This window comes from Hippoglossus hippoglossus, chromosome 4 (genome assembly GCF_009819705.1).
Source record: "Hippoglossus hippoglossus isolate fHipHip1 chromosome 4, fHipHip1.pri, whole genome shotgun sequence".
NCBI lineage: Eukaryota > Metazoa > Chordata > Actinopteri > Pleuronectiformes > Pleuronectidae > Hippoglossus > Hippoglossus hippoglossus.
In genome coordinates this window covers 24,811,603-24,825,655 of record NC_047154.1, presented here as the reverse complement: position 1 = coordinate 24,825,655, position 14,053 = coordinate 24,811,603, and the positions used below count along the sequence as shown (strand labels likewise).

General features: G+C 44.3%; 1 protein-coding gene across 1 annotated transcript in view; it reads right to left on the bottom strand.

The window, feature by feature from the left end:
• brinp3a.2 (bone morphogenetic protein/retinoic acid inducible neural-specific 3a, tandem duplicate 2) overlaps window positions 1–14,053 on the bottom strand; it is a 46,031-nt gene that overhangs the window by 18,138 nt on the left and 13,840 nt on the right. Inside the window, exons 2-3 of the mRNA XM_034583412.1 lie at window positions 12,614–12,987; window positions 184–374 (exon numbers count right to left, since the gene is read on the bottom strand). Coding sequence (XP_034439303.1) covers window positions 184–374; window positions 12,614–12,837 — 415 coding nt within the window. The 5' untranslated portion in view covers window positions 12,838–12,987. The remainder of the gene's footprint in view (window positions 1–183; window positions 375–12,613; window positions 12,988–14,053) is intronic.

Genomic DNA, 14,053 nt, shown 5'->3' with positions numbered 1-14,053 from the left:
TTCTCTTCAAAAACTAATTTCTGAGCAGTTAATTTCATTTTCAACATTATTAAGACTTGCTGAAAACGTATTGAAGACCTACCACATATGGTTTTACATTTTTAAGATGGACACAAATTCCTACGATTGAATTTTAGACTCTTTTAAACCATGTAATAAAATAATAGTCCAATGATCGTTTACCTCCCAGTGTAGCTGACAACAGGAAGTGGGTGCCATACTTCCGGATCAGGTTGTCAGTGACCATCTGGGTGGAGGGCCGGCGGCCCAGGAGTCGGATGTTCCTGATGAACTCGGGCGTCAGAGGCAAGGGAGACTCCAGGAAATCTCTCCTCTCTACAGCCAGGTTGTTCACCTTCCATCTCCCGAACTCCCTGCACACAAACACCAGAGCACCAGCATCAGAATCAGAATAAAAAATTATGTAATTTGTAATAATGGGAAGTTGTATGATCTATGTAAGTAAGTAAAAAAATCCAAACATTTACTATTTGCAATTATTTATTAAACTTTTGTTCTTCAGACTTTCTGTATTGTAAAAAAAACAAGTTATTTCCTCATGTCTTTCACCTTCGTACTGAATTCACACCACATGAGTCTGAAGAGGCAAATTCACCCTCTCTGAATTTTATATATATATATATATATCAATATCATATCAAACATCCTCCGAGAGAGCGAGAGACTTAAATTGAATCAATGTCACTCTCTGCTTTTTGCGATGTAAGGAATCCCTGGACCGCCGCTGATAGAGAGCGAGCTGAAGTGAAAGTGAACTGATGGAGTGAGAGAAGAAGAAAAAAGAGAGAAACCTGGTGAAAAGACAAGTTTGATCGTTTGAAACCTGAAATGTGCTCGTACACGACACAGGCGACAGATACTTTCCCTCAATGGCTTCGTCATGCACATGGAGATGGATGAAGTCAAAGATGGCGCAAGAAATCAGCTCATTCCTCAAACAGAGAATATTGTTTTTACAATGAGAAACAAAAGACTGAGAGCTTTTGTTGCATTTTCCTTTTCCTCTTCTGACCTCTGACAGCTAATCGACCTGACCCCGGCTATGAGTGCAGCTTATATGAATCCCTAGTGCTTCATTGATTATAATCGGTGTCGCATACATAGCCAGACCTGTCTCCTGGGCGCTGTGTCAGCACCGTGCAGCCTTTATCCTCCCGCTGTAACGCCGTGTCGGGTGGGAGGACATGTTTTGCACGCGGGGAGGAGATCGCACTCATTAAAACGGCCGATTCCACACAGAAGACAGATGTTGTGGACTTTGCGAAGGCCCCCGGTTTACTTCCTCATCAAAACCTGTCGTTTTCTGTGCGTAGGTTTCCAGCTCGGCTCCTGTTGTGAAACAGGGGAATTGAAAACCAAGTGTACCAGGGCAGAAACAGGAGGGGGGGGAGGGGGGGAGGGGGGAATCCAGCTGCCTACATCCGGTGAGGCGGACATCAAATATGTCTGGCCATGTTCCCATGTGATTAGCCCTGATAGGAAATTGCTGCTCCACACAGCAGGAAGGGAAGAACTTGAATAACGCTTTGAATCCTGCAAAAAGACTTCTCTTCCTCCGTATCTCCGTCTTACAGCTTTTAAGCTCCTGTACTTTTTCTACTTTCATGTAAAAAATAAAAAACCTGCAGCACATGTTGGGACATTATTAAGGGAAATAAACAGATGAGTCAAACGCGGCTGAACTGCAGCAGAACTCGAGGAACCAATGGATACAGAAGTCGGATCAATAAAGGCCGGGCTGGCATCCGACATGCATTATTCCTCGTACGTTTGCTCAAGGCGCCGCTTTCCGAGCTGACATCGCATTCGCCGGCGCCTTGACTCACGCGGTACATAAAGTTATTCCACTACCAGCTCGAGTTCAAGCTGTTTAGTGGGAGATCTCCATGCGAAGTGTCCTTCACAGATGCCTTTGTGCCACTCTTCTCTCCAGCACTTCCACACTCACTTCAACAGGCGGCGCGCACCGTGCAGCAAAACCCGCCCGACTCCGTGTTTTCTTTGTCTGACACTTGGTAGAAACAGTTCAGGTTTAAGACGCCGCACGTTGGGTTTGGAGAGGAGACGTGTGCACGGCATCTGAAAAGCTCTGCAAAGTCAGATGTGTCACTGAAGGGAGAGCTGCGCTGAAATATATAAAGGCATTTTATTTTATGTGAAAGAAGCGAGGTGTTCATATTTCTCAAATTTAATAAGGAGCAGCAGCCACAACCACCGGGTTTTATTTCCGAGCAGTAAACTCAGTGGTCAAGCCTCCATTTCCTCGCCGCCGGCGTTTAGACGCATCCAGTGACGTATGTTTCTCAGTCATTTCATAAAATATAATTATTATGATATCAGGCTCCATGTTACAACCTGCGACCAGGAAGCTGCTCATCTGTGCTGAATCCTTTTTATATCACAATTCATGCACGTTTCTTTGTTCAATAGGACGAGTTAAACACTCACTTTACATTCAGACACTTATCTAATTGATAAGTGCCTGATTGATAAGTGCCTGAATCCCAACATGATTTCTAAAGGAAGTGTTTCACAGCCACGAATTCTCCACTGGCTCAGTTCTGCTTTTCAACATGACCCTCCTCTTTGTTTTAACAGTTTTCCATCTCAACCTTTTTTTTAGACAAACATTTTAGAAAAGTGCTCTTTCACATATTATATACTTGTTTCAGGATTTTGTGCCTGGTGCAGCACAGAAACAGCTTTTTATTAAAGTAACTCTCAGACCTGATGCTCACTGCAGTTTCTGCTGCTGGCGTTTTTGCTAGATTCAAGTTCTGTATTGAATCCAGTTGACCATGGTATTATTATAAATACCTTAAAGACCATTACACCAACTGCACCTGACATTCAAGTGTGTTCTGGGCGACTCCATTGCGATTGGACGGTGCTTGACCACATGACGGTGCAGGTGTGAATGAACCCCAGATGTTGTCAGGGAAACGATACAATCACAAAGAACCCAAGTTGAATCTCTGCACTCGGAGCACTACCACACATCTGTATCTCATCTCCAGCTTGCTAAACAACTCTTCTGCCAGATATTTAACCATAGTACACCCACACTGCATTGATCCCCTGCTGGTTGTGGCCTGCTACTACACTTTATTTGTGCCCTAGGAGGCTACAGCTGCTTCCTGCGTTCCTCAGGTTGGGTCGTCCTCATCGTCCCTGCAGTTGTTTTTAAATTTTTTAAATTTGTTCGAGTCCTGCTGCTGTGGAACTCCCTCTGTGTTATGAGGAACTTAATTCTACAAACTCAGAACCCGGATTTAAATTGTCCTCAAATCTGTTGGGGATCTATTTTTACTTGTTTTTATGATGTGCTCCATTTTATCAGATCCTGTGTCCTCTTTCTAAATCTTTATTATTTATGTGTTTTTTTTTTTAGAGCAACTGTGTGTTTTATCTGCTCTGTGTTGATAATGAGAATGAACAGATATTTAATTGATAGTTTATTAAATGAATCCTGCCCAATTACTTTCTGATCAATTAGCATTAATGACAGCAGGAGTTGGACCAACTCTGTCTGCAAACTGGAAGATGAAGCCAGTGTAAGTTATGGTGAAGGAGGAGAAGTATTTAATTTTGTCATTTCAGTTTTGAGGAGACACTGATGAATGAACAGCTTTTAACGAGCCTCAAGAGTGAGACGTTAATCACGAAGGAAACAAGGATGAAACTAATCAGCAACTTCTGTCACACACACACACACACACACACACACACACACACACACACACACACACACACACACACACACACACACACATATATAAGCTGTAATGTTGCCACTTGCCCTGAGCAGGTGAGACGAGAAGCTTTCTTCTGATGACTGAGCAGCAGGAGGCTGGACTCTGACCAGCGCTCACCTGCTGTCATCACTGGATACAAAGTACTAACGGCCAAACTCCAGCAGAATAAACTTGCTTTAACAGAAAATAAGTTCCGAGAAACGTCCGCCGAGCTCGGGGATTCCACATCTGTAGCTCCTCTTTGAGTTTAAAGGCCCAGAAACATCTCAGGAATCAGCTTTTTCTCTTTTTACTTTCCGCAAAGTGACGGGATCCCACACGGACACGCTATCCACCAACGTTTAGGTTATTTCACATGACAGATTCCTGTATTTGTGTTTTGTCTGTGGTTTTCTCTCTGGACTGGCTTCCAGTTAAAAAAAAGGTTGTTAGATCCTCTCACATATTGTAAATTTGGATTAGTAGAAAACGTGGTGAGATTTTTGGTAAAAAATCGGCGTGGAGCAAAAGTCCTTCATTGCTTACGATGTAACTTTGAATCACGTTAAATATGTTCACAAGGAAACACCTCTTGTAAATCTTGCAATTTCACGTCCCTAATTTTCATTGGCGATAATAAGTTTGTGTCAAGCCCCAGCTCCTGTAGACGAGAGCACAGGATAAGAAGGTCGCTTACAAGTGACTGTGAGTATCCAGCTTTCCTGGAGTCTTTGGATTGGATCCTGGAAACAACCGGGGAACTCTTCAACCCTGACACTTCATAATGTGCAGCCATGGAGAGCAGAACACCCAGCGAGGTCTGGAGCCCCGTGCTCCTTTGTCCGAGGACGTCTGAGCTGCTCAGGAATTTGCACAACAAACAACAGGTTTGAGCTCAGGGTGGTTCACAAGGACTTTGCAGCAAAGCACCTTGGGGCAAAGATTCATGATCAACAAAAAAAAAACCTGGTGAACCCAAACAAATAGTGAAGGTGAATGAGCCCCCCCCCCCCTTGTCCCAAAGGTCCCTCAAGGATCATTGGGACACTTCCTGTCTATGGTTCCCATTCTTAGCAACAGGTGCACGGTGGCTGTATGGGATATGCAGGTTATTAATAGAAGCCATCTGTTCCTTATGTTCAGAGTGTGGTGTGAGAGCCACGACGCTCGCTGAAGGATTGTTAATAAGATTTCCAGTCGGTGTTGGCTTCTCGCCGATTCTGTTCGTGATTTTCAAGTGCAGCGAGGGGGAAGGAGGGCGTCCTGTTGCCTTTCTGCTTTTTGCAGATGAAGTTGCTCCGTTGGCTCCATTAAGCCGCGACCTTCGCTTTGCACCGGGAGGGTCCGCAGCCGAGTGTGAAGCGGCTGGAATGAGGGTCGAGACCTCCAAGTCCGAGGTCTTCTTCACAACCGACTGTTACACGGAGCCTGAGATTGACGGACGGATCGGTGCAGCAGCAGCAACAATATGGACGTTGTATCGAAGAGGGAGCTGAGCCGGAGGGTCAAGCTTTCGATTTACTTCCCACCCATGTGCATTTTTGGAAGTTGAGAATTATATTCCTGGATTCAAGTGGACAATGAGGTTCCTCCTCAGGGTGGCTGGGCTCAGAGTTAGACAATGGTTAAGGAGGCCGGACATCCAGAGGAAGATCAGAGTTTTAATCACGTCAAAAGGACCCGGATGAGGCTACTCAGGCAGATCATACGTTCCCCAACTGGTTTGATCCCAGTGCAGACCCAGAACAGGCTGTAGATACATCTCATCTGACCTGGAGGAGCTGGAGAACGTTACTGGGGAGATGGAGGTCTGGTCTACTCTGCTTCGCCCACTGCCTCTATTACCCGACTGTGGCCGTGGCAAAGAAAACGGATGAACGGACATTTGTTCAAATATTTCTCGACTGCTGCTCATTTAGCACAAACATTTAACGTGCAAAAGAAATAGTTCAGATTTGTAAACAAGTACAGATGCTATTAGAGGGAAATGGAAGATCATAAGAGAGCTATTAACATTCTCAGACCTTTTATTTTGTTCAGAATTCACAAAGGTCAAAAACATTAAGAGAGAATCCACATCGATTTTTAAAACAATTCTATCTTCATAACCTCAGTGAAACTCTTGCTAACAGACTGTGTGTTTGTGTTCTACCCTTTTATCTTATTGTCTCTTTGTGAGAAGCCATTGAACTCAGTAATTTTGAGCCGTTGGCTAACTTTGTCATGTGCTGTATTTTTCCGAAATAGTTTCTAAAGAGTTCTGTTTATTTGTGGTCGATACAGATTAGCAGTAACATTGACATCTCATATTTAAAAGGTATAAAGGAGATGTCACCCTTGCTCTCAGGTTTTCAGTGTATGTAGTTGTTTACTTCTTCTGCACGTCGAGTAATTGGCTCTTCACTAAAGATTGTGTTTGCAAAGGTTATTATTACATATAGAGAACATGAAGCGAGACAAGCCACCTACAGAGCAATAACCTATTTGAACTAGAACTAATTAAATGTGTGCTTGTAAAAAAATTAAGATTCTGTCTGAAGCCCACGACGACTTCTTGATGTTTTTAAAAACAGTACATCTCTGATACACGACGCCGGCAGCGAGCTGATTTTCAGGGAGCACGTTTTCCTTCTGTATCACAAATCTGCACGGCGATGGATTCATAAAGAGACAGTTATGAAGTTGCAGACAAATATAACAGCTGCAATTACAACAGATCGTCTGTGATTGCTTTGAAATTTCTTTCGGGGAGTGCGATGCCAATTTTTTTTTTTGCTACGCGCCTGGCACTGCCCCCAATTTACTCACATAATCACGCTTGTGTGAGAAGAAAGGTTCGAAAGACGTGTTCCTCAAAGAGCCATCTGTCTCTCAAGACAGCGCTCCGCTCGTTTTAAAAAAAAAATTATTTGAAGGACTACATAGTGATGCTTTTCAGAGAATAATTAAAAAAAAATCTTTCTTTGAAGGAGCCACATAGAATAATACGGTTGCCTTGACGGATGGATGTTTATGTCATCGTGGGAGCCACCGACAAACGTTCAGCGAGTTAATGCGAAGCGGCGTCGGCCCTTTAGTCGGATGTTGCTCTTTTCTTGCCCGACTGTTGTGATCAGAACGGGTTGAACAACCTTGGCCACATGATGATGGATGGGGGGAGTTTGGCCTTTTGAAAGGGTATACATCACATTAAACCAGGAGTAATGAGGAAAGCTCAAACAATCCAGATGTTTGATTCGCTCAAAGAGTCAAATCCAACCGCGGCGCGCACGAGAAAAGACAATGAGCCGAGATTCGCAGCGCACACTTCGTTTTCCATCTGACGAGACGAGACACCGAGGCACACGGCATTAAGCAGGAACCGCAGGCCGGGAGTGGGAAGTAAACATAACGATGCTAAATGGATACGTGGAGCCCGTTGACCTTTTTGCTGACACTGCAGTATTCAGACAAAGCCTTTGACTAATCTCTCGCTCACATGTATCTAGTGTCGCTATTAATCTTCACCTCATTTCATGCCACGCGAATAAATGACCTCTTCAGATGGGACGCCGTGTCTCTCGAGTTCCACTCTGCAGCAGTAGTTCAGAGCCGCGGCACGTTCTGTGGCAGCAGAGGAAAATACACGGGGAGGGGGGGGCAGAGACCAGGTATAGAACGAGTATTTCTCAAATCCCCCGCTGTCGTTCGTTTCTCCAGTTATCGTTGGCGGTGATAAGCTAGGCCCCCGTCTTATCTTAAACCCCCAATAGGCCAAATGGTTCATCCTGCGGGGAGAGAGGGGAAATGAAATGGGTTTCACCACGCAGGAGATTTTAGGTGGCTGCAATCCTCTCCCCTACAACCGGCTAAGTCATTATTATTATCAATTTCATTGCACCTCGTCGCAAGAGGCACATCGCTTTCATCAGTTTAACGCTTTCAGGGCCGGGTTGTTGAGTTTCCTCAGAAGGAGAAGGAGACGTTTTTTTCCTCAGCTTGCTTCAATCCTATTTGCAAACGCACTGGTGGGGAAACATAACAAAGATCAGGAGTATAATACGGTTTCTATTATTCATACATCACTTTTCACGACTGCGTGACGAATTAGACGACATCTGGTTTACTTTTTTTTTTCTCCAGTGTATTTATTTGACAGCCATTATTTTTGAGTTAAAACCAACATTATGTACTTCCACGATGCAGAGTGTGGTTATGATTGAAATAGTTGTTTCTACCTGTTGAGATGCACAGAATAATTTCCCCTCCTCCTAATGTAACTGTCTGGGTCCCGAAAAGGTGAAATTACCACTATTACTAAGTCCAGAGGAATCTGAAATTAGTGAAACAAAACTTTAGCTTTATTCTTTCATGACTTTCCAACTCCATTAATCATCTGATAACCCAAAGATTTATCTGGTGACCCCTTCGGAGGGAGACCAACCCTGAAGTCTGGACCACTCCACCGTACCCACCGGAATATTAAGTCGTTACCATGAGCTGCACCTCAAACACATAACTGCTACTTCAGTTTGTTAAATGAGACATTTTCTGCAAAAAAAAACTATTTAAAATTGTGGTGCTATTTAGCTGATAATATTAAAAGGGATTTTCGGTTAATGTATTTTTTAGATACTTAGGTACTTTAGTTAAGGATAGAAATAGTTCCTCTGCTATTGTGCCCGTTAATACTTCCTGCATTTGCATTTATATTCACATTTACTCACCGGTTTAAGCAGTTTAATAATATTTAATGGGCATAGCGAGTTCTCCGCTGTTGAATTATATTCATAATGGATGAATTCTTGGTCCATAAAATAATAATCACAGACATTATCCCCGTGCAATATGTTCAGAAAAGGGCCAAAATGCATGTAAACACTCCTGCTCCCCCCCCCCCCCCCCCTGGTGAATGTGGCAGCTTTCCCTTGGCAACGTTCGCCGTGGACAGGTGGCTAAAGCGGAAGGCCCACATTGTGTTCGTGCTGGAACCAATGGATATGCTCTCCCATATCCAAAACACACACACACACAGACACACACAACACACACACAGACACACACTCTTTCATTTCCTTCAGAGGACTTGTTCAAAATTCTTTCAAATTCAATCAGTAAGAAAGGCGGGACATCGAGCGGCGGGGTAACGTGCTGTGGATTCATTTCTACATCATTGCCGCGGTGGCTCCAACACTGCAACTCACACGACCCAGTCTGGTGAATTCATCTTCTCCTGTCATCGAGCGTTTATGAGGATTTAGCAGAGGTCTGGTCTGCACGTGACGAAGACCAGACCAGAAAATAATGGTGTCACTTTCGATCACCCTCCGCCGCCCTGTGTTCTGCCCGAGAGACGAGCCGCTCCACCCGACACGGACTTGTCACAAATGATCATTTACAGCAAACACAAGCTCGAGGTTTGTTATGTATTGTCGCTGCCGTTTGGATCTTCTCAACGTCAGGATGTGAGCTGCTCACTTCATCCGAAAATGCAACTGCTCAGAATCTGCTGACACGACGAGATGTGGGCGAAACGCTGCAGGTTTTAAAAGAGTCAGGATTCAGGCACGTGCAAAATGTTGAGTCCATCCGTGCAGAAGTTATTTAGATATTTCAGTTGAGAGCAAAGTGTCGGATCCTTTCATGTTGCTGTTGTGGCTAATAAAAAACGGAAGGGGAATCAAAATGAGGTTTTTCTCCGTTAAAGTAGAATCATCACCACTTTTTACACTTTTACTGAATCCGACTTTTTGCGAGGCGGCTCCACGAGAGAGTTGCCTGCAGCGCGAACAAATTGAATACAAGTGAGAACCAAAGAAAAAACCTGAACAATTAACAGAGCTCGCTTAGGGTAGAATATCTAATATCTAATGTCTCGTCTCTTATGACTTTCCAAAAAAATAAAGAAGTGATATTTGATATCCAGACTGAGGGAAATCATCTAGAATATATCTGCGTATTCACCCCAAGCAGCAACGTGGAGCTTCACGAGGCAGAGGAGCATCAGTGAGAGTCTGGTGAGAAGCAGCGCTGAGGGGATCTGCTCTCAAACACTCACCTCGACGCAGCTGCAGACTCCCCCGAGGATCACAGAGATCTGCTGTTGTTCCGTGTGTTTGAAGCGGCTCTTGTATCAAACGCCGAGCTGCTCCTCCTTTGATCGAGGTGAACTCACAGGGTGGGCACGTCCTGAATCCACTAATTAAAGATATCTCGTTGCTTTTTAATTCATTATGTGTGGACGCTAACTGGTGCATTTTTTAAAACACTAATCCCTGGTTTGCAGTCACTTTCCTGAGTTTATCTTCATCCTCATCAGTTTGTAAATAATGTTTTTAGATTATGTTTTTTTTTCCATGTGTTTATATAATTTCTCTTGTTATTATTTACATGTTCGAAATACATTAAAAAAGGAAATGAAATAGGAGGCATTTCTGGGGGAGGCTGTGGAGGTAAAGCGGGTCGTCTACTAACCACAAGGTCATAGGTTCAATTCCTAGGTCCTCTTGTCCATGCTGAAGTGTTCTTGGGCAAGACACTGAAGCCATCAGGATTTTGATGTAGTGATAGAGGAGCTGTATATAAACCTGCTGTATGAATGGATGAGAAGCTCCTTGAGTGAAAGAGGCCAGTCCCGCAGCTTTGACCGCTCCAGCAGCTCTGATGAGGAGCTTTGATCCAGGGACGATCGGCTGAATCTATTTAAACACATTCATACTCTTTACTTTTGACACTTTAAATCACATTTTAACCTTGAGCGACTTTCCAATTAAGGATATTTGATGGGAAAATCAATTTGAGGACTGTTATATTAAATAATTCACCAACAGTGTGAAATTGACCCCATCGTTAAAAAGTCGAGCGCAGAACAGCACCAGTGGTTCATTTCAAGTTTCAAGTTTGAATACAAATTTGACTTGATTGCGTCGACATCCCAGAACCATGTATTTGATCTGGTTTGTTATTCTAATTAAATTATTACTAAATATTATAGAAGCCATTGGTTGCGCTGCTCTGATGTTTTTTCGACCTGTGGTGAAGAGCGGCGAGCAGAAGGGTTCAGACTGGTTTTGAGTCGCCCTGAGCGCCCTGTTATTTTCCAGTTGGAACGCGAGGGCTCGGCCTTGATGAGGAAACTCTCAGGACGTCTGTTCCAGAGCAACACACAGCAGGGGGGCGTCGCTGCGAAGTCTCGCCCCCTAGAGAGAGAGTATTGCAATTTTAACACAAAACAAGCCGGCTGAATTTTTCATGAGCCAACTCCAGATGTGCGTTTCTGAAATACGATCACCACATCTCAACCCAACCGGCGTCAGCACCGAAGGAAAGACATTATATTTGCTAAAACAGAAGCTACGCCGCAGCTGTGGCCCTCTTGTCTTTGTTGGATTCTTTTCTATAAAAAAATCGAACGGGACAGATTCCAAGTGAATTCAATTTGGGGAAGATTTACAGGCTATTTACTTTTTAGGTTAGTTTTTCCTTTTAATATCATCACTATTAATCAACGCCGCATTGTGGTAATCTAGAGGGCCTCAAACGCAACCTTGCAGCTGACAGAAGCCTCTCAGGGGATTCTGTGATAATGCAGAGTAATAAGTACTAAGAGCTCACTAATCACTTGGCCACATGATAAGACTATTAATCTCGCCGCTCCTGCAGCTCGGCTCCAAACGGACCACTGCCTTTTGCCAGGGAAGGAAATATTAAAAACCTCTAACACGGCAGCCGATCGGTGAAGCCGTAAAGCAGGAACCCTGTCCGTCTTTTTTCCCGAGGCCTGGACGTCGTCCTCCTGAATGACGACGGACATGATTCACGACCCCAGCTCCACTAATTCGGTCACATGCCGACGCCTCGGCCCGTGCTGCTGCTGCAGCCGTGACAAATCATCTGCTTCATTTTCCAGTTGCTAAATTAACATATTTCACTCGACCACCTGATCAGGTGACTTGCCCGGCGGCAGCAACACGTCTGCACGCCACGCGTTGCGATTCTGTCGAGGCGAGTGCCAGACATCTTGTGAACGCCGGCTGTGAGGAACCTTTCTGCATGACAGCATAGGCCACATACTGCAGTCTGCCTACTAAGCAGCCTTGAATGCACAAAGCACGTCCTCCCTCCGCTGTGTGCACTAATATCAGACGTGCAGTTGTGTTGCATTTTCTCCCTTACATCATTTTGATGTCACAATAAAAAGAAGCAAATGTACGGGTAATAAAAAAGAAAGCCCCGTGCAGCTGTGAGCTGTGAGCGCGGCCGTGACTTCATCACATGTGCAATTAGGAGGAACACGTCCTCAGAGTGACCTTGTCCTCAACTCTAATCTGCTCCTCCTCGACCAAACCGATCACAGCGGATGTACACTCGCAGGTTGAGTCAGCCGAAGCAGAATAAAGTTCACTTACCCCTCCTTCCTCATCTCTATCATTTAATTTCGACTCCACCTGATTTAACTGCAGCACATTTCACTGCAAGCTATATAATTCTCGCTGCAGCGCTTTAATAAGGGTCAGGTGAGGCTTTGTACAAATTCTGGGGCCTGGCATTCATGGTTCACATTAATTATGAAGAACACTTCTCTAAATCTAGACTATATATTTTTCCTCTAACGAACCAGTTCAGATATATATGCAGTATATATCCCGTGTATGCAGTATTAATGGCATCATGCAGGGTTTCTCTCCCTCCACATTAAAGGATGATGCTGAATCCTCAAAATCCTCTTTAAAGGTATTTCCCCCCCGAAGCAGCGTGTGGGTCCCACAAAGAAAGTGATGCTACTTAAATTATACAGGATAATTATTGTTGTGACATTTTCATACGGCAGTAACGATGAAGCAGGGGTAAACCCAGTGCTCCTCTTCCTCCTGACTTACCTGTAAATCTTGTATCTGGTGGAGAAGCCCTGCCGGTTCTTCTCCACAAAGTCGATGTACTCCGACGAGTGGTGGAAGGGCCCCTTGTCAGACAGGAGCCAGTCCAGGGGGCCCCCGGGCTTGTCATTGGGGAGGCTGGGCGGTGCTGCCGCTGCTGCTGTAGCTACAGACCGTAAACACACCCAGCAGTGAAGGCTGAGGCTGACGACGCCCCATAGAGCCATCAGAGATGGAGGGGGCGAGGTGGGGGCTGCGGGCGGCGGTGGCGGCGGTGGTGGCGGGGGGGCGTTCAGCAGCCCAGGCCACTCGTCATTCGCTGGCTCCTCCACTGGGATGAGCGGGGGACCTGCATCACCTGAATGTCCCCCGGACACCTGCAGAGGAAGACAGACGCAGAGCTGAGGAGACGGATAAACACCGACGAGCATCACAATCACAAAACATAATAAAACTGTTCTGATCGGTTCCTGTGAACGACTTTAAACAACTTCTTGATTGGTTTTGATTTTGTTTATGTTTCTTTTTGCCTGTTAATTATCAAGATTCTGCAAAAACTACTGGATGATTTGCCAGGAAACTTGATAGAAGGATGAGTCAGGGAAGCACCCACACAATTTTGTTATGGATCTGTATCATGGGACGGATCCAGGATTCTGGTCGCTTTCAACAGTTTTGAATAAATTTCTCCTGATGAAAATTAATTTTAATTTTAGGGGACTGATATTTATGCATGTGTGCAATTTGGTGCAGATCCAAATTAAAAGAAACATCTGGATCTAGTGAATTTGAATGTGGTTTCATAAGGGGAGTGTTGGGTGTTTATCAATTTAGTTCCCTAGTGTTTCCTCACGTTTCTGTTTGGTCCTGTTTAGCTTCTGACTTGTTCCCTCATGTTTCCTCTTCATTGTTTTTTTCGGTTTTAGGTCCCTTTCATTTCTCTTTGCCTGTAAACCTGTTTTCTTTTTATGGATTTGATTTATTTAAAATCCAATGTCTCTTCCCCCTGAAGTCTGCAATGCGGGTCTTGTTAAATTCAAACCACAAACACTGATGAACTTTAACTGGTCCAATTTTCAGATTTTTCAAAAGGTTCCAATGTGCATAAATACTTTCACATGATAAATGTCATAGAATACGATCCATGTATTTTGTGCTATTATCAGTCCTCGTTTAGACAGAAAGAACAAATTAATCTTTTCCTCCTGTGAGTTGAGACTTTTTTTTATTAAATTCAACTGACAAACAGGAGACGAGAGCTGCTGCTAAACTGCAATTTACGATTCTATTTGTGAATTCGAACCCCAGGTCGTCGGTTTCAAATTCTCTGTAACACGTCTATTAAGAGTTGTATCAACATGTAAATCAAGGAGATGTTGCCGAAGCAAAATAAAGTCTGTGCTGCTGCTGCGTTCTCTCAGACGACCTGCTGTTCACGCTGAT